The 20,084-nt window shown below is 33.2% G+C and overlaps 7 protein-coding genes across 9 annotated transcripts; 2 read left to right on the top strand and 5 right to left on the bottom strand.

Annotated features, from left to right (window-relative positions):
- Positions 1–2,046: 2,046 nt before the first annotated feature.
- LOC106332325 (methyl-CpG-binding domain-containing protein 7-like) lies at positions 2,047–3,542 on the bottom strand. Its single transcript, XM_013770792.1, has 5 exons — positions 3,321–3,542; positions 2,918–3,011; positions 2,600–2,800; positions 2,437–2,538; positions 2,047–2,360 (listed from the first exon to the last, which is right to left on the bottom strand). The coding sequence occupies exons 1-5, from the start codon at positions 3,482–3,484 to the stop codon at positions 2,166–2,168; spliced, it is 756 nt and encodes a 251-aa protein (XP_013626246.1). The 5' UTR covers positions 3,485–3,542; the 3' UTR covers positions 2,047–2,165.
- Positions 3,543–8,512: 4,970 nt separating this feature from the next.
- Positions 8,513–9,429, top strand: LOC106329456 (zinc finger protein ZAT12-like). Its single transcript, XM_013768116.1, has one exon. It carries the CDS (start codon positions 8,607–8,609, stop codon positions 9,081–9,083), a length of 477 nt encoding a protein of 158 aa, XP_013623570.1. The 5' UTR covers positions 8,513–8,606; the 3' UTR covers positions 9,084–9,429.
- A 933-nt stretch (positions 9,430–10,362) lies between these two features.
- LOC106331562 (ras-related protein RABE1c-like) lies at positions 10,363–12,355 on the bottom strand. 3 transcript variants are annotated; one of them, XM_013769943.1, is made up of 9 exons: positions 12,089–12,355; positions 11,919–11,996; positions 11,716–11,826; positions 11,550–11,619; positions 11,314–11,379; positions 11,130–11,227; positions 10,967–11,029; positions 10,786–10,878; positions 10,363–10,659 (listed from the first exon to the last, which is right to left on the bottom strand). In XM_013769943.1, the coding sequence occupies exons 3-9, from the start codon at positions 11,788–11,790 to the stop codon at positions 10,576–10,578; spliced, it is 549 nt and encodes a 182-aa protein (XP_013625397.1). In that variant the 5' UTR covers positions 11,791–11,826; positions 11,919–11,996; positions 12,089–12,355; the 3' UTR covers positions 10,363–10,575. The 3 variants fall into 3 exon arrangements, with proteins under 3 accessions (XP_013625397.1, XP_013625398.1, XP_013625396.1); XM_013769944.1 differs by having other exon boundaries at positions 11,919–11,971; XM_013769942.1 differs by having other exon boundaries at positions 11,550–11,650; positions 11,754–11,826; positions 12,089–12,350.
- A 1,281-nt stretch (positions 12,356–13,636) lies between these two features.
- On the top strand, positions 13,637–14,146 carry LOC106329029 (gibberellin-regulated protein 10-like). Its single transcript, XM_013767595.1, has 2 exons — positions 13,637–13,817; positions 13,911–14,146. Exons 1-2 carry the CDS (start codon positions 13,730–13,732, stop codon positions 14,096–14,098), a joined length of 276 nt encoding a protein of 91 aa, XP_013623049.1. The 5' UTR covers positions 13,637–13,729; the 3' UTR covers positions 14,099–14,146.
- A 274-nt stretch (positions 14,147–14,420) lies between these two features.
- Positions 14,421–15,787, bottom strand: LOC106329028 (40S ribosomal protein S15a). The gene is made up of 4 exons (XM_013767594.1): positions 15,703–15,787; positions 15,227–15,379; positions 14,968–15,128; positions 14,421–14,768 (listed from the first exon to the last, which is right to left on the bottom strand). Exons 2-4 carry the CDS (start codon positions 15,357–15,359, stop codon positions 14,670–14,672), a joined length of 393 nt encoding a protein of 130 aa, XP_013623048.1. The 5' UTR covers positions 15,360–15,379; positions 15,703–15,787; the 3' UTR covers positions 14,421–14,669.
- A 300-nt stretch (positions 15,788–16,087) lies between these two features.
- LOC106329335 (glycine-rich RNA-binding protein 3, mitochondrial-like) lies at positions 16,088–17,134 on the bottom strand. The gene is made up of 4 exons (XM_013767975.1): positions 16,955–17,134; positions 16,683–16,751; positions 16,478–16,584; positions 16,088–16,402 (listed from the first exon to the last, which is right to left on the bottom strand). Exons 1-4 carry the CDS (start codon positions 17,049–17,051, stop codon positions 16,331–16,333), a joined length of 345 nt encoding a protein of 114 aa, XP_013623429.1. The 5' UTR covers positions 17,052–17,134; the 3' UTR covers positions 16,088–16,330.
- A 6-nt stretch (positions 17,135–17,140) lies between these two features.
- LOC106329334 (probable histone H2A.7) lies at positions 17,141–17,907 on the bottom strand. Its single transcript, XM_013767974.1, has 2 exons — positions 17,617–17,907; positions 17,141–17,541 (listed from the first exon to the last, which is right to left on the bottom strand). Exons 1-2 carry the CDS (start codon positions 17,824–17,826, stop codon positions 17,305–17,307), a joined length of 447 nt encoding a protein of 148 aa, XP_013623428.1. The 5' UTR covers positions 17,827–17,907; the 3' UTR covers positions 17,141–17,304.
- Between the last annotated feature and the right edge of the window lie 2,177 nt (positions 17,908–20,084).

Raw genomic sequence — 20,084 nt, 5'->3', positions numbered from 1 at the left:
ATTTTGAATAATAAAGATCTGATAAAAAAATAATGTATCTTCTATCAAATTTGTTTAATTTTAAACTACTAAAATAATTTTTTTTAAATCACAATAACCATATTATAAAAATTTAGATTTTTCTATATATGTTTATATTTTGAATTTTAAAAAATGACTATAAATTACTAAAACTGTTAAAAGTCTCACATTCAAATTTTGCGATCCATGGTTTAAAATTTTTGTTATGACAAAATACAAATGATTACAAAATCATATAAATAAAAATTTAATTTAATTAATCATTAAGATTTAAAATATATATGTATATATATCATTCTAAATTAAACTATAAACCATATTGAATAAATAAATATTTTAATTTCAAAATTTACTTTGAATAATTATTTTTGATAAATGTTTTGAACTAACATTGATAATTTTTTTTAAATTATAAATTACTAAAATTATTAATCCCACAATGAAAATTTTGTTATCAGTAATTTAAAGTTTTTGCTATTAAAGATACACATGATAAAAAAAACATATGAGTAGAAAGCATCATTTAATAGACATTAATATTAAAAATATACTATGTATGTTAATATCATTTAAATTTAATTACATATCCTATCAAATTTTTTAAAAAAATTTGTTTGGATTAATAAAATTGATTTATACGTTTGCACCAATTTAATTATATATGTAATAGTTACTGACTTTTAATTATTCAATATATATTTATTATTTCATAATATGTAAGAACATATAATACATAAAATAATATATATATATAATGTTGTTGAGCGGGATATCTTAATCTAGTTATAAGATAGTTTTAGTAGACAGACAACACTAAGTGTTACCAAATGGTTTTAGTGTCGTCTCATATATTTCATTGTTGTTAATACTTTATTATTAAATTAAAAGGCCTCTCTTTTCTAGCTAAGGGTCCAATATACGATACCCCTATATAAATTTTGAACGATTATCTAACATTAACGAGTTGGCTAATAGTTTAAATATAGTTTGGTTATTAGATTATATTAAGTGAGAAAGTTAAATAGGCTTGAACATTTTTTAATACCACAGTCGACATAGGTGGAAAGTCTTTAGAATCTTACAAAATAAAAAACACCTTGACATGAAAAGATCTAACAGAATAAAACAAACAATAGTATACATCGTTAAGTCGACCTTGTATTATTCCTTACTTTGGAATTTACACGAATCACGCCATCGTCACTTGTGCTTAGTAACAATGGTTTATTTTCTCATCAAAATATTTAAATACATTGATGGATATCCAAAGCTAGTTGTAATTAATTAGTTTGGACTTAAAATATTTTTTATTAATTAAAAACTAGGATAAGGATTAAAACGAAATTATTAGATTGTCGTAAAGTCTAAATTTTTTTAACTAAAACACAAGTAACAAAACTTTACAAAAAATGAGGAGTTTATCGAAATTTAGGTATTTTAAATAAATTAAAGATCTCTTTTTTTTATAGCCTACCTTCATATTTGTACTTACACTTAATCGGTCCATTTTTTTTATGAATCAGGTAAGTATTTTCTTTTCATTGTTGACGTGTGTAATTAAACGGATTAATCTTAATTTTGGCATTTAATAAAAAGAACACAACATATATCTTCTTCATTTACCTTAAATAAGTTATTTCGCAGTGTTAAAAAGAGTTATTCCACATTGATGATTAATATCACTTAGAAAAGGCGTTGTCCAATTAAGCAGTCACTACTAGTTTTAGCTTTCGTGCTCGTCAAGAGAGATCAGGCTTCCATCAGCCTTATTCCAATACGATATATTTATAATTAAAGACGTTGTATATTAAACGGATAGTCAAATCTACACTACAATATTGATAAGTTTTGTTAATATATTTAGTTATGTACTCATTTGCATAATGATTGAAGGGTTTTTAATGTCATCCGACAAATGTTGGTTCGCTATTGCACATTATTCATGCCCGAATTGCCAAAACCCGGTACACACCGGGTATGAATTTGTAAAGCTGGTCAAACCGGTTATTAAGGCCAGTTATAAGCTAAACCGAAATAGAAACAACTTGTACTAGAGACTACTAACCGGGATAGCTTATTAACATTTAATCCAAAAAGTGATAAAACCGACAAAAAAGCCCAATCAAGGAATAAGCAGACATTGGTTAAACCCGTTCTTGGATCAGTGAGAGAAAAGCCTCAGACCATGTCTGTTGGACAGAGCTAGAGACGTCGGAGCCGCTAACATGCGCACTAAACATGTTTCCTCCTGGACCGGTCAGTACCCATTTAACTTTCTCTGGTGGGTTTGGGTCAATATCCACGCTCTCAAATCCGATACCGTTCGTGTCCGCCAAAATCTGGAAAACAAACACCCATCAAACCGGTACAAACCACCGGTTCAACAAAGTACCTCTAAAAGATGTTAAAGCTTACCGAAAGCTGCCCGGAATCAACCGAGTCAACTGTACCGTTCAAGTATGTCTCAACAGCAGGCAGAGAACGGAACTTCTTCCCTGTTCCTGGCTCAATGTAAGCCTGCAAACACGGTTTTTGAGATAACAAGCAAACCAAAGACAGAGATGTGTATAGTGTATACCCTGTCTATTCGACCGGAATGTCTCCGGGGTTTCTCATCAACGAACCATCCATCAGGTAGATTGAAATCTTTGGAAGGGGCACGCTGATGGTGTAAAAGCACAAGCTGCTGCTGATCTTTACGGTTCCCTGATTCCTTCAAGTATCTCTCAACGGAGACAAGGGAACGGAACCGCTTTCCTGTTTTTCGCTCAACATAAAACTGCAAGGAACAATTCTTACTAACAGTTGCAGAGCATAAAAGAGATAAAAAAAGCTTCGCAATTCTAATTGGACTAAGGTTGATTGATGCGAATTAAATTAGCCAAGACAGCTCTACCTTATCAATATGGTAGGAGTTTCTCCTAGGAAACTCCTCAACGGTCCATCCTTTAGGCAAATGGAAACCCTTGGAGGCATAGCTGCGACGATCCTTTAAAAGCAAAAAAAACAAAAACAAAAACAGTGAATAAGCTTTTTGTTTGGTTCTGTTTTGAGTTTATGTACTTTGAACCAAGAAAGTGTATGTAAGAGAAACGAATCATAGAGCCTCACAAGCATTTAACCACAGAGCTATTTTTACATTTTTCTATTGCACAAATGATAAATCTAAAATACACATCCATAATCAATTCCTTTTCCAAATTCAATTTCAGAAAGAAAAACAAAACACTAATTTGTTCTTCTTGTGACAAAATTCAACATTGTGTGTTGGGACAATCTGAAAGAGATTCAATCATTGTGTATCGTCGACACCGCCTTTGCTTCTACGAGACGATGGTCGAGGCAGATTCAAACCATGCAAAGATTTCCGGGGAGATGAAGTGGGGTCCACGATGTGTAGCTGGGATTCGCGACTGTTACCCGCCGGAACCAGGTCACCGGAGGATGATGATCTCGTTTTCATCTCTTCGTTGCCGGGTTTAACCCGAGCGAGTGAAAGCTTTAGTTGGTCAACGGACACAAACTAAGTTTAAGTACCACTTGTCACTAAACACTCGAGAGAAACACGTGTCAAATCCACAATTCCAATGGCTTCTCTCATTTTTTTACTTAATTCTTAATATACTAGGATAAGACTTGCGACTTACGCATGGTAAATTTATATAAAAAAATTATTTAAAAAATACCATATGAAAAATAAAATTTATATTCTTGATCAAATTAATATTTTTGACCCTTAAACAATTTTTTAAAAACTTTTTTGCTAATTACTTAATTTGTTTACTGATGAACTGATCTGATTTTTAAAAATATTTTATGTCAAAAAATCACTTATCGCATAAGAACCTAACGTTGGGGCCGAAGAATCCTACTATTTGGTTACAATGAAACTATGTCAGCTCGGTTTTATATCATGATTTAGCAATTTAAAAGTTAATTATAGTTATGAGAAGTTTACGTTCACTAGCCAATCCAACCTATCTTCAATATTTTTTTCATTTTTGTATCGTTTTTTTTATTTTGGTTATTGCTCGATATAAATATTGAATTTTGAGTTTATTCTCATTTTGTTATTTTGTTTTGGCTTGATATTTAGAAAATGTTTAAGATTTGAAATTATTAAAGAAATGCATACTTAGGTTAAGATCGCGCCTTATGGAGAATAAATATTTTATATTTACTCCTTTTTATGTTTTTTTGCATATTATAAAATAATAAAATAATAATTATATATTAAATAACTAAGAAAACATTTACTATTATGTAACAAATTGGCGTGCGCATATAAATCAAACGACAACTTTTGTTTATTCGCAATCATTTTAGGATAAATAAATCAAAACAATCAATTTTATCTATCGTATATGATTTATAATTAAATTTAAATGATATGAACATAGATATAGTATACTTTTAATATGTATATTTATTAATTGAGGTTTCTACTCATATGATTTTATGATTATTTACATATTTCTGTAACAATATTTTACACCAACGATTTTTTTTAATGTGGAATGTTTAGTGGTTTCAATAATTTATAATCATTTAAAAAAACAATGAAGATTTCAAAATTAAAATATTAACTTTTCAATATATGTTCAACGCAGATATCACAATATAAGTATATATTTTCATATTGTATAGTTTAATTTAAACGATATGAAATATATATATATATATATATATATATATATATATATATATATATATATTAACATAAACACCTATTAAATAAAATTATTTATTTATATGATTTTATAATCATTGTATCTTATTATAGAAAAAAAATCTAAACCTTGATCACAAAAGTTTATGTGAGAGTTTTAACAATTTTAGTAATTTATACTCGTTTTGGAAAATTTAAAATACAACATATACAAAAAATCTAAATTTTTATTATATGATTAATGTAATTGTGTAATTTATTTTAATAATAAATAATTAAAAAATGATATAAAGTATACAGATTGTTAGCATATCTTTATTATTTAAAATCATTAATTGTTATATATATCTTAATCACATTAGGTAATTCTATATGTTTTATTTAAGGAAAGAATATATAATAATTTCAGTTTGATAAATGAATGGTCCATAATGGACAATTTAATTTTAGACTAACAAAATTCTCAATTGATTCTCACGCCGCCACGTAAGCAAAATTAGCATTCCAATTACGTGACAACTCAGCATGACGGTTTTTTAATTAGTACAAACTAAAGGTTATAACTTTTTAAATGTTTCTCTATTAATATATATAGGGGATTCATTTCTCGATTTATTGTTTATTTCTAGTAACATCATTTATTTGATAAAATTTAAAATTTACACTCACTTATTTCAAAATTTTATATTAAACTTTAATTTTATTAAAATAAAATATTTATTACATCTATAAATTATATAATCACATACACAATAATATTAGTGTTTTATTTATAAAAAATAATTGTGTTTTCCTAAATTGGTATTAGTTATGGATTTTTAACGCCACTGCTTTTTTTGTTATATATATATATATATATTTATAAAATTATGTTTTATATTTATGTGTTTAACTAATTTGTTATTTATAATTTGTTTTGAAGTTTAATCATTTTATATATATATATATATATATATATATTAAAAACTTAAAGAGATATTTTGTGTAGATTTTTTGTTTATGCATAAAATAAAGTTTTGTCAAAATTTTATGTTCTGAATAATGTTTTTTTTTCAAATATGATGTAATACTATTCATATTTTCATTTTGTCTTTCATAATAATAATAATGTACCATAAAACAATTGTTTAATTTCTAATGTTTCTTTCATTTTGATGTACTATTGCGTTTTAAGAGCAATTCCAAAGTTTTTTTACCATAGAGTTCCAAACTTGCATATTAGTGTATGTATATATAATAACTATTATTTAATTGAAAGTATGTTGGAATTTTTGGAAATCCAATCAATAATATGTCAAATGACATATTATTAGTTGAGTTTCCAAAAAAATTAACATACTCATCTATTAATTTATAATATTTGTATCTTTTAATAATTTTAAAATTTTTGGTTAGATACTCTCAATCCCAATGAGGATTGGGTGCTCTAACAAGTGATAATGTCTGGTCTTGTCTTCGAAGCTAGCAGAAGAGATGTGAACATCCCCATCAGTGGATAATTTATAACTGCTCTATGTATCTGCTCATCAAACAACAAGAGAGATGTTATCTTCGTTTGTGTTGCTTTTTTATTAAAACCAAACTGAAACTGATTTCCTTATTTTTTATGAAGCATTGGCACTGAGATTACAAGAGAAGACAGGAATAAACTTTACTCCAAATCATTTTTTATGCAGCATTTGGCTCCTGTAAGCATTCCAGAGCCAAACAATAAAATTACATTCACTGGGTATAAACATGGCTCAGCGAAAACAATGATCCGCTGTTAGGGTGTTATGGAGAAATAACCTGCCTCCGTATCAAGCAATATTCTCCAAGATGTCTTATGGGGAGAGCCAGATGCTTGACAAGGCATTTTATGAAGAAGATGTCAGGCGGCTTTGCTTAGCCTTTGAGTAGCAGCTTTGTTTCCGTACGAATTCCAAATCTTCAGGGTCTTATTTTTTGGTGACTCGGAACTGAAACCATATATGATTTATCATTCAAACCGATCAACATTAACTTTTTTCTTCTTTTTTTTTGCTATCCTGTAAACCTGAAAGCTCAACTCAGACTTAAACGAAAACGTTGGAGTGAAGGCCTCTAGTTTTCATTTTTCATCTAATATCGAAATTATTGAATAGTTTTCTTTGTATAAAAACTATGGAAACAGATTCAGAATACAGAACGGATCAATGTATTGCGATATGGGCCAGGCCCTTGGGCCAATTCAAATTTGTCATTTCCATGGTTGTTAAAAGACGATTATGTTTTTTTAGTTGGTCAGGTAACTAAAACACTAATTTCCTATTTAATTATTAATCATCTAGGTTTATTCTAGGTACCAAAGTTTTCCAAGAGTATCTCCAATATATACATTCATTAAAAAAATAGAATAATAACTTCAATCCTACCTTATTTTGAGTGAGATGAGTAGTCGCTCTTAGTAAAAATATTAAATATGATTAGTTTATTTTACAATTAAACCTCTTTTTATTATATTTTAGAGTGTAAAATGAAACAATACTACAGAATAATTATTCCAAATGAAATTGGTAGTATAAAATAAAATAAATTATAAATACTATAAAAAGTCAAGGATAAATGGCAATTTTGAAGTTTTTCTCAAAAAGATAAGATTTATTTTGACTGGTCTTATACACTCTAGAAGTATGATGAGTGCATACTATTTCTTTCTTTGGCGTACAAAGCACAATGGAAATTGGTAGAGATAGGGTCAAACTAAACAAGTCGGGCATATATGTGATGTTTATCCGTTTATACGTTGGTTGGTGATCCTATCACCCAACAACCATATACGTGTCCAATCATATAAGCTGTTTTTGAATAGACTTTTTGTACTTGACCTGAATCATCTAACTGATTATTCAATAAATGGAGAAGGTTCGAGAGGGGAATGTGAAAACAAGAATGTTAAGGCATATAAACAACTACTTAACCAAGTTTGGACCGCGTGAAACATGTACTAGAAGAAGATCCACGTCACTCTCCCCTTTTTAAAATTATCTACTCTTCTTGCTTCCCACGTTTACACCAAGTCTCCGTACATATCGCCTCGTTAATTTACTCTCACTTACTCCACACGGCGCCTAAGTTTCACGCATCTTGCTTTGTCATGCCTTCGCTGGGATTCAACTGTAAAATGGTCATTGCTGACATCAGTTTTTATAGAACATTCTATAACAAATTGTTCTTTTTCTTCCTCAAGAGATACAAACACTCTTTGCTAGCTATTCCAGTTTGTATCATACTTCTGGATAAATTATAATTTAAATAAGTAAATAAAAATTGCTAGAAGCAAAAAATATATACAAAAAAAAATAAACCAATAATATATGTTTTCTGTTTTTATTTTTATCTAGTATAAGCTAATAAAATAAGTTAAGAATCCAAACCATGATTTTAAAAGTACATTTGTATAAATCAAAAATATCCAGGAGGCTGATTATAAAATATAGTATCTAGAGACGGCTAAGAAAATCACGCGCCCGGTGTAGTAGTAAGTAGTAACTAGAAGACAATAAATCAAACTCAAGAATCTATTAATGTTTTAAAAAAAAAATAAGGGTTCGAGAAAACACGAGGAAGATTCTCATCCACACGAAAGTCTCCAAAGCTACGCGGTGTCGCAAGTCGTGACCACATAACTCGCATCTTCGTTATCTACCCCTTCATTTTCCACGTAATTACGATAACACCACACGACTTCCGAGCCACTTCCTTATCCACCAAGTCACAAGGGTATATTCCTCATCTTCCCACACGTCTTTAGTCCCACACAACTCCATATCTATAAATACATCCCAAACAAACAGACGCAAACACAAACACAACAACAACTCACAACAATAACAATCACACCAAACACATACACAAACCTTTAATCGTTTCGTTTTATCATCTGAAAAAAAAAAAAATGGTTGCAATCTCTGAGATTAACCCGACGGTGGAGGCTACGGCAGCGAACTGTCTGATGCTTTTATCAAGAGTCGGACAAAATGGTGCGGATCAGAAACGCGTTTTCACATGTAAAACGTGTTTGAAAGAGTTTCATTCGTTTCAAGCGTTGGGAGGTCACCGTGCGAGCCACAAGAAACCTAACAATGAGAGTCTCTCTGGATTGGTGAAGAAAGCCAAAGCTCCTTCGTCGCATCCTTGTCCGATATGCGGAGTGGAGTTTCCGATGGGACAAGCTCTAGGAGGTCACATGAGGAGACACAGGAACGAGAGTGGCGGCGGCGCAGCGTTGGTTACACGGGCGTTATTGCCGGAGCCGACGATGACGACGTTGAAGAAGTCGAGCAGTGGGAAGAGGGTGGCGTGTTTGGATCTGAGTCTGGGGATGGTGGAGAATTTGAATCTCAAGTTGGAGCTTGGAAGAACAGTTTGTTAATTTGTTTTTTTTTTTAATGGATATAATAATTAGTTTCCTTCATTCTCTTGAATTTTTCCTTAAAAGTTTAGATTTGTATATCTGCAGATTTAGGAAACTTTCATAGGGTGTAATCTTTTCTTTCCTAGTGAATATATTTACTTAGCATTGGAGATTATGATACCTTTTTTTTTTTGTTTTGCAAAAGTTACTTAAAAAGTCACATATTACTCACTTTGGTTTAATTATCAAAACTAAATTGAGGGACAAGTGAGAGTTGCTTAACTGAGCTTTTATCTTGAAAAGAAATTTGTGAATGTCAAGTTTGAACCGCAACTTAATAATATTACAGCTATTTAGAATGTTATCTAAGCAAGTGATTTGGGTTCTGCTCATTCGCCAAAAACAAAAAAAAACACCAAAAAGCTACATAACATAGAGATAGAGTGGTCACTTCAGTTGAACCTTTGGCGTTGAACGTGAGGGGGCTAAATCTATTTCTGACATCAAATAGCAAAGTACAAATGAGATATTCGGGCCGACAAGTCTTCTAAAGATGAACGGTCAAGATTAGACGTCACTGTCAACACGCGTAAGACCAGATCATGCGATTTTTGCTTCGATTAACTTTCTTCCCCGGCGAAATTACGCTCTCTCACCGGGGATCGAGTTTCCGGCTAACAGTTGGGGTAACTAAACCTTCTGGTTTCTCCAATTTTCAGCCAGTCCCGAAGTCAAATTATCTTTCAGTTTCTTTGGAAAAAACAAAACAGACTTTGCTATAAATTCGTTTTAAAGGTTTGGTTTTTTTCGAAAGGAGAAGATAGAAACATCGCAACGTTGAGTTGAGATGATAAAAAAAAATGATAATGCTCCGAACTTTGCATTATGGTTTATATTTGCTTCTTTGATGGTTTGCATTCACTTCTGAGATTGTATCATTTTTCAGTCATATATATGAAAGCAATGGAGGGTCATCCTTATGGTTTATACGAGAGTAGTAGTTTTGTAAATTTCGCAATGGAGGGTCATCCTTATGGGAACAATGAGGACTCTCTTGGGATCACATTTGGTGATATTAGTGATGAACAAGGTGTTGGCTCTAGTTCTTATGTGGTCGCCAACTATCAGTCTTATTATGTTGAAGACCCAATTCGAACATCTGATATGATGTATGGCCAAGAAACCTTACAGAGCACTGAAGAGCAAGTGGCTAGGCCAAGTTCGGAATCTCTTCCAAAGAACAGAGCATTTTCTAATGTCATGTTTTTTGTTTTGGCCTCGGGAACTTCAGCGTATCTATGGCAAAGAAGAGCGTTCCTTTTGAATTGAATGGTACAATTTAGCCACAGAATCAGCTACAGCGACATATGATTGTTTTAAAGATTCTATTACCCTCATGAACAAGCTAAAAACGCAAATTAAGAACAATCATCAATAGAAGAAAAAAATTACACAAGCACCCTAGACAAATCTGGTTTGTTCCATTTCAACTTCTCGACTTTAGTAACTTTTAAGTTCCACAGCATGCAGACTTCTGCGTGGCTTGTCCGGCTCCAGCAGCCTGGTCTGTTTGGCTTATCCTAATCGTCGCATGCTGCAATGAATGATGGAGTTGTGAAAAAAACAAAAAAGAGAGTCTTTAAAAAGGGCACTTTGTACAAACAAAAAAAAAGTGAAGTGAAAGAGTTACTGAAGGAGAATGTAACAAGCAATTAATCACCTCTGCTCTCGAGTCAGTATCTGTGAGTCTCTGCTTAATGTCCTTTGCTATCGAGAAGAAAACCTCTTCCACATTTAGATTTGTTTTGGCACTCTGACATGTGAAATGACTCATTAGCCACCGTCAGCAAACAAATAACCAATGGAGTTTTATAAGTTTTAATGAGACATGTTTGCTTTACTGTTTCAAAGAACTTGATTCCATATTCATCAGCCAGCGCTTGACCCTTTGATGTTGGAACAGCCTGAAACACAAAAAAAATGTAAAAGCTATATAATATGATTAGTCATGAACCAGGCAGTTGTAAAAATCAGTATAAAATGAAACTCGCTTGTACTGTATACCCTCTTGCTCTCATCCATATCGGCTTTGTTCCCTACCAAGATCTTGTTGACATTATCCGAAGCGTGCTGTTCGATATTACGAATCCAGTTCCTAATATCTGCAATAAGGTCAAGAAAACAGGTCCAGAACAGAGCAAAAATGTAAAAATCAAAGATGTTATGCTTAGAGAGAAGCAAAAATTACTGTTAAAGGATGACTCGTCTGTGACATCATAGACCAGCAAAATGCCCATTGCCCCTCGGTAATAAGCTGCAATGGAACTTATCAAGTTTTCAAAAAAAAAAAAAAAACTAAATATCCTCAAAGCATCATCCATAGCATTAAGTAGACTGCTAGTGACACTTAATCCTCTCTAATCCAATTTCCCGTGGGACAATGCATGTTAGGTACACTATTAGAACGAAAGTACACTGACTGACCAGTGGTGATGGTTCGAAAACGTTCTTGACCAGCAGTATCCCAAATCTGGAGCTTGATGCGTTTGGTATCAAGCTCAATAGTTCGTATCTTAAAATCAATGCTGCACTATAAGCCAACACACAAACACCAGTGTGAAACATCATTGCATCACCACAGTCTCTAATAGATGATTCTTAACATGGATGGATAAAGATAATACAAACCCAATGGTGGTGATGAAGCTAGTGGTGAAGGAGCCATCAGAGAACCTTAACAGCAAACAGCTCTTACCCACACCTGCCACCAATAATCAAATCCCTAAGCTACAGAGATTTACAACACTCTCGTAATGATCTGAGGGATCGAGCATTGAAAAACCAAATTCGTACCGCTATCACCGATGAGGAGGAGCTTGATGAGGTAATCGTAATCGGCTCTACCCCTAGCAGGTGGAGCAGCCATCGAATCTACCAATTGGGAAAGCTCAGTGGGTCAAAATCAGAGATAACTTTGGTTTCATCTAAATCGGAGAAACCAAGGTCACGACGAAAATGCGTACCGGATCAAAACGATGCAGGGAAGAGGACCGTGGTGCCAGTGATGAGCAGAGAAAGAGGAGAGATCAATGGATTTGGCGCACGGCTAAAATACGCCGATTATCCTGAGATAAGTAAATCTATTAATATTATCTTACTACAGGAAAATACATTATCTCATATTTCAATCTTCTTGCAAGTGAATGGATACGAACATTAAGGCTTCAAAATCTAAACGATTAGATTCAAAACCTCGAGTAATTTGCAAAATAAAAGAGAGAAGCAAGCTAATTTCGATAAAGTTGGTCAATCCATTGATTATTTTCCATCTGATCGAAACAGTGTCTTATCTCTTCTTTATATAAGTAAAAATAAATACAAGTTTTACACTGAATTTTGGGGTGGTTAAAATATATTTACCAGTTTTATGTAAGTTGACACAAACACATATGAATGACTAGAGAGAAGTTATAACTGAAGAAAGTGTGTAACAGTAAACCTCTAAATTAATCGTACAAAAGGTAGATAGATATAAATAGCGAGAAATCTCATAATCTTAATTTAGCATGCATACCATTGTGTAGTAGCATGCAAACAAAACCTATGACTCAAGGACTAATGTCTCGAGAGTCGAGAGGACCCGTTTGCCAAGAATAATAAGAAGTTGAATCCATCCCATCTGTCAGCCTATTGGGCAAGAAGATCCATATATATAAAGACGAGATCTAGTTTAACAAGTGCTGTGACATTCATTACCATATTGTCGAAGTAGGTGGTCTATCATCAGTTTAGTTCAAGTTCTAACTCGTTATCTTAAATTCTTAATTATATGTATCCGATCTAATTTGGTTTTGGTTGACAAATGACAACCTTGATTTTGAAGTAACAACAAACATTTCTTATCATCTTATGGACTGTTTTGCAATTATCGAATATATCAATAAGTTAGTCTAAGAAAATAAATTAAAGAGAAGAAAGAAAGCTTTAGAAGTTCATCTCATGGACTCTTGTTGCATTTCAACGTGAACGACATTGTGCCCTCTAATTTCTCATTAAAATAAAAATAAACATGTGACGTATATTCATTTATCTAATTTCATAAGAACGATAGGAATACTAATATGTATGACATTTAGACACCATACGGCATGCAAACAACGAAATTAATAGACTCCAATTTTTTTTTGAATTTTTTTTTAAGAAATTGAAAAGAAAATTTAAAGTAAAAGTATGCTAACGAAGCTTGGAAAATTATAATATCCATTTCTTTATTCAAAGATATACAAAATAAACATGCAAATAGTGAGCAGTCCCATTGATCATTAACAATTTAAAAACTTTGTCTGATAACTATTATAAAATTTTATTAAAAGATGTGATGCTTTAGTCGAATAATTTACATAATTCATTTTCAAGAAACTAGTATAAAAAGTGTTGATATTTCTGGTTTTATTTTTTATAGTTGATTTTTAGTCTTTTAGACACAAAAAGTCTCACCTAACGGTCCTAAACCAAGAGTTTTCACTATAAATAACTTCTTTTTGTAACCTCATTTTGCTCAACCCAAACAACCTCTTCTTTTGCAGTGTGTGCAAGCTTTTGAGTTTCTTTCTTCGTCTTCCCAGAGTAACAAGCCTTATCGAAGCAATTAAACCTACTAAAGAATGAAGATGAAGTCCGCTGTTGTGCAGTTTTACGTTATCTCTCTTCTCCTTTCATCTTCTTTGTTCATGCTTTCAAACGCCGATTCGTGTAAGTATACATAATTCATTTCGTTACTTTATATTAGAATCTCACTATACATCTAAATATGTAATTTTACATTTGGAATAATACATAAATTAGCACCATGCAACGGAAAATGCAACGTGAGATGTTCGAAGGCAAGAATCCAAGATCGGTGTCTAAAGTACTGCAAAATATGTTGCGGGAAGTGTGATTACTGTGTCCCCTCAGGCACTTATGGAAACAAAGACGAGTGTCCTTGTTACCGCGATATGAAGAACTCCAAAGGCGGACCCAAATGTCCTTGAACTCGTTTTTGAAGATCATCCTCATAGACATCATATCTGCCATATTACAGTAGTGGTTGTGACACATCAAATAAATAGTTTGATATATTCCATGTATGAAAAATGTGAAAGATCACAATAAACAAAGCAAGTTTAGTTAAATATGGAATGGTGAAGTTTATATGTATTAAGAATACATATTATGCTTGGTTAATCAAAACAATCTTGAGAAGATTATAACTAGAACGTTAAATCGCTGGGTAATTAACTAAAGTGAGATTGATTTTATTGTCAAAATACCTAATTATCTCTCAGGTAGAAGATTTGAACAAAGAGGTAGAAGTCTCAAGAACTGAAGATAACTGCCATAGATATGTTGATAGTTTCAAGAAAACATAAACTGAAAATGACTGTCTAACTTTGCAAGTCTTTAACAACTTAGGCGCAAAACCCATAACGAACAAAACGGCATATCATCTAAAAAAACAAACGCAACAAAAAACTCTACCACCCTTTTAACTTTGAGCTCAATTCGAATTCATCATCTCACACAAAGCACAAGTATAACCGGACAAGATGATTCTCTTGAAGCTCAGTAAAAGAACCCAAGGACTTTTCCACCAACGTTCTTCCTCCTGGCTTCCTCGTGATCCATGATCCCCGCGGAGGTGGTAAGAACAATGTAACCGAACTGCAATTATCAGATAACTCAAGCTATTATTAGACTCTTCTCTACACCAAACAAAGGATAAAGCTAACAAAAACTTTATTCAGCCATTGCATAAGTTTTGATCACGTGAATCATATAGCAAGGACTAAGGAACAAAAGATAAAGCTAACAAAATCTGTATTATGACATGAATCATTACGAGAAGGACTAAGGAACTGACCTGTCTGGAAGGAAGAAGGCGAGCGGTCCAACCTTCGATCTCCTTAACTCCGACGTCAAAGCGAGGACTGATGACTCCACACTTGTTAAGTCTCCCATTGAGCTCAACCACAATCTTACCAGACCTGTGGTCATCAACGTACTCGAACTCACCAATGTAACCTGCCAATTTTTCACCAAATAAGAACACTCACAAGCAAACGACAAATGAAAAAAAAATGCATATAAAACTTGGACAATGTAAATCATTTTCAACATACCGTGTTTCTGCATGACAATGAGGAATTTGATGATGACCTTGGAGGAAGGCCTGATCATCACCTGCCTCTTCCCTCTCTTCTCGGCGTTGAACATGCTCTTAAGAGCGTCGTTAAGCACGCTGATCCTCACCATTCTTCAAAATACCTCAGAAGTTGGAATCCAAAACAACAAATCTCGGCTTAATCAATCAAACAGTGTGATAATCTCAATCGAGAATCGAAGAGTTTTGATTCCTACGCTAGATCAGATACAACAACAAGAACCTAATCACAAACGACGAAAACAAAAGGAGCTGAAAGCGAGATTTCGATAGATCTAATCGTATTTTTTGATTCAAATACTATCAGTATGCTAAACCGAGCTCAAATTTCAAAAACTAAGAGAATACTTTTACGACGTGAACTAGTGAGGCAAGAACGATGATCCAGGAAGGGAAACGGGAGTTGAGCGGGGTGTTATGGAGATTGTTTCTAACCTTGGAATCGGAAGTGGCAGCCGCGCAAGTCCCTTCTGCTAACGTCGAAGAGACGAAGTTGAGCAAGAGAGCTAAATACGATAAGTGAGTGAATTAGGGTTTTTGATTTATTGGGCCGCCGCTTTAATGGATCCGGCTTTTATTTAATCAGGCTCCTATGCGTATTATTGGGCCTTTCTTAAAACCTCGCTGACATCGTTACCGTCAATTCATGTAGCAATCGAACGGTAGAGAGTGAGTTATGTACCATTCAGACGGGAGCATGTGGGTTGACATTAACCAAACCGAACGAACGGAACAATTACAAACAAAATGATATTTTGTGCTTGGTGTATACACTTCAAAATTGTTAAAGGCCGAGTTTTGTGATTCGAATCTTATTTCATATTTGATAATGGCCGATTGATATTTGTAGAGTTGCCGAGGAAGCACCAACAAACAAATATGAATAAAGCTTGACGAGAACATACAGTGTCAGTACAAATTACAAAACGACTTGAGTCTCTAACACCAAAAACTAACTTTGAGTTGTACACTGTTACAATTCGAAAGAGTAAATGCAGTGTCTTGAGTTTTTGGTGCTTCACCTACAGATCAGAAGTTTCAGTTGAGTTTAGAAATTGAGATATCAGTTCTCATTCTGATGTAAACCTCCTTTGGGTTGAGCATATTCGACTCTGATGTGTCTGCCCTCGAGTAACTGAACAAACGACAGATAAAATCATGTCATCATGAAGTATTGTAGTAAATTAAGAGTGCAATTCTCTGTGCAAACCTGATTGTCCATGGAAGCTAAGGCAGTTGCAGCAGCTTCTTCTGAATCAAACACCACAAATCCATAGCCTTTTGATTTCCCGCTCCTGTGATCGCATATAACTCTCACTGAACATTCAAAACAACAACAAAAAATCTCAGGAATTGCATTGGTTAATCCATGGAGGAATTCTACAGAAGATTGATGGACTGCATGATGATCATACCATGTAAAACTTCACCGTACTTTCCAAACTCATTCTTCAAGACAGGTTCATTAGTGTCGTAGCTAAGCCCTGCAGTGATGTGTACCATTTTTCAATGTTTCTTTCACGCATTTAATCAAACACTTAGAGTGCATTTTACATCACGAATAGAAACAGATTTAATCAACACTTGTGTTGACATTACGAGTAGAAACAGATCATGAAATAATATGTCTAGAAGGCAAAATCTGTATGCTAATCAAAGATTGAAAGAGATTAAGCAGAGGTTATACCTCCAACGAATAATTTCGAACAAGAACCACGAGTAGTTGTTAAATGTCGTAATGAAGATGATAAATACATGCGAAGCGCACACTGAGACGGGAACATTTGTTATGTTCTTCGAGGGATTGAAAGAGGATCGAATGTGCAAATTGCTAAATGATACGATAGGGTTGGTGATAAGTTAACAAGGGAACTTAACGCAAATTGCAAATATTTTATAATTCGTTACTTAGAGGAAAGTTGGACCTGCAGAGAAATCAAATCCAAAATACATAATTAAAAAAGATAGATTTTCTACATATAAAACACCCGAACACATTAACTAAACTGGTGAACGAAACCAACGCCGAGAAGATTTTTAAGCTTTCTTCGGAGATTTAGCTGGGGACTTGGACGCAACTTCCTCAGTCGATTTAGCAGACTTCTTAGGCAAGAGAACAGAGTTAATGTTAGGCAACACACCACCGTGAGCGATCGTGACACCACTCAGAAGCTTCCCCAACTCCTCGTCGTTCCTAATCGCCAAAAGAAGATGCCTCGGAATGATCCTCGACTTCTTGTTGTCCCTCGCTGCGTTACCAGCTAGCTCCAGAACCTGATTCAAATAATTTCAAAATCAGAAAATGATTTTCGCTTTTAAACAAAATCAAATCTGAATTGAGAGACTTACTTCGGCGGCGAGGTACTCGAGAACGGCGGCCATGTAGACCGGAGCTCCACCACCGAGTCTCTGAGCGTACCGTCCCTTCCTCAGGAAACGAGTGATTCTCCCGACCGGGAACTGGAGACCGGCTTTGATCGATTTGGAAACGGATTTGGTCTTGGGGCCACCGGCTTTTCTTCCTCCGAAAGCCTTCTTCACTTTTCCGGTGGTTTCCATTGCACGGGATGAAGGTTTGCGCTGACTGAAAGAATACTGATTGTTATAGTGGAAGGAGATTGGAGATTTGTATTTTTGACGTAAGCGGTCTTCCGTGTTTTTATAGGTGAAAGGGCAAAACATATATAATTTTGTGTCCGTTGGATTTATTCTTATCTACGGTCGAGAATCATTTAAGTGCGATCCGCGTCTCTTCCGATTAGCCAATGAAAAACGAGAATGTGTGTTTTCGAGATGGCGCCAGCTTTTTTGCCTAGTTGTTTAAGAAATTGCGTTTTTTTAGTCACCCTTGACACATCAGATTTTAAAATGTATTAAATTAAGTTAGTATAGTTAACCAATTGACTTTGAAAAATGTAAAAGCTTTTTTGGTCTTGTTCTATATCTTTTCTTTTGGACAAATTCTATTTCATTTTTTTATTACATTTATTCTCAAAATAAATCAAAGCATTTAATCAACTAGTATTAACAAATCCAACTATAGTCTCTTTTTTATCTCTCTCTCTCTAGTTTTCGTCAAACATCTATCTAAGAGATTTCGTCAAAATACACAAGAAAAGAGGTGACCGGCGTGAAAACCACCGCCGGTCGCCTCTTTTCTTGTGTATTTTGCTTTTTGTGTGTAAATATTAATAGGATCTTCGGCGTTGTCCGATCTTTCCTTCCGTCTGCGGATTACTTCTTCGGTTTTAGCCGATTCATATTTTCGCAAGGCGATGTTTTTTGTTGTGTTTTGAATAAACATCATCTACTCTCTGGTTTTAGTTTCAAATTTTGGTTGTCTCTTTGAACTTTCATATTTTATGATGGTTATCCTCAAACTCTATTACTGGATGAAGTCAATCTTTGTCGTTATAAATCTAGGCAAAGTATTCAAAAGGGTTAGAGTTCTGAGTTTTGCAGATTAACCTCACTGATTTGTTTCAACTTAAGAAAAGCCAGAGTTTGCTTCCTGCAAATGTTTTGGCAATAGTTGGTACCAAATCGTTTGAATGTATTTGGAGTTCTTCACATCCAAAGGAAGAGATTGGAGATTGAAGAAACAGAAGCGCGAAAGAGAGTATTGGTTTCAGATCTACTGGAAAGGTGTTTACCGATCTTCGGTGATGAGGAAACAGAAGCAGGGTTGAAAAAACAGAGTCTTTTGCGGTTAAATCTTCACGAAGTCGGCGGTTGTCGTTTCACGGCCTCGACAGTTTCCGCTTCACAGCCTCGACGGCTACTGCTCTGTGTGTACATGGAGGACACGTGTTAACACGTGTTGCGTATTGCATGAAGATGATGCTCCTAGGTTATTCTAGAAATTGAGCTTTTTTTTTTGCTTTAAAATTTAATGTAAAAGCCCATTAGAGTTTTACATAAATGAACGTTATGTTGACAAAAAAAAACCAACTATTGAAATTAAGAAATCAATTACAATACAATTAATCAAATGGCTTTGAAACTGTAAATGCTTTTTAGTTTTTGATATTTTTTTTTATTCTCAAACTATTTACCAATAAGATATTTTACATTTATCTCAAAAAGTTTATAGTTTACTATTAATTTATACATTGAACATGTATAAATATACACTTTACAAACAACTTTTTCTATAAAACATGAATATTTTCTGGAGGAAATAAAATCTAGAATTATTAGATAATTAATCCTTAACTTTTTTTATCAACAATCTATATTATTAAAAGAGAAGTACCCATTTGAAAATGTTCTTACTTCATTAATTAAACTCCCTATTTTTTTTGCTTGTCTTTTTCAGTTGCATTTATGAAATATCCAAAAACGAATAAAACTGCCTAATTTATTACTTGCATATTCAGTTACATTAGTGAAATATGCTTAAATAAATTTAAACTTCCTATTTTATTGTTTGTCTTTTTCAGTTACCTTAATGAAATATACTTAAATAAATTTGGACATAATGTCATTTAATCAACCAAAAAAACTCATGAATTATCCTTACGTGCATAATTTTAATAATATAGATTTTTAAAAACGTGCATCATTAAAATGTTACCTAAAACATGCAGCACTAATATATAACATGCATCAATAAAACTAGAATTTGACTCACACAATTGTACGGATATTATTTTCAGTTGATTAAATTTAAAAATAATTATTTATTCAAAAAATATTTAAGAATGACTATGTTTTTAAAAATTATATGGTATTATTTGCTCATAACTCATTTGTCATTTGATAAATTGTTAGAAATAAAATTTTAGCATAATATAACTCAGTTGTCATTTGCTAAA

This window comes from Brassica oleracea, chromosome C3, assembly GCF_000695525.1.
Source record: "Brassica oleracea var. oleracea cultivar TO1000 chromosome C3, BOL, whole genome shotgun sequence".
Classification (NCBI taxonomy): domain Eukaryota; kingdom Viridiplantae; phylum Streptophyta; class Magnoliopsida; order Brassicales; family Brassicaceae; genus Brassica; species Brassica oleracea.
Note: the sequence above shows the minus strand (reverse complement) of the source record. Positions and strands in the feature narration are given on the sequence as shown.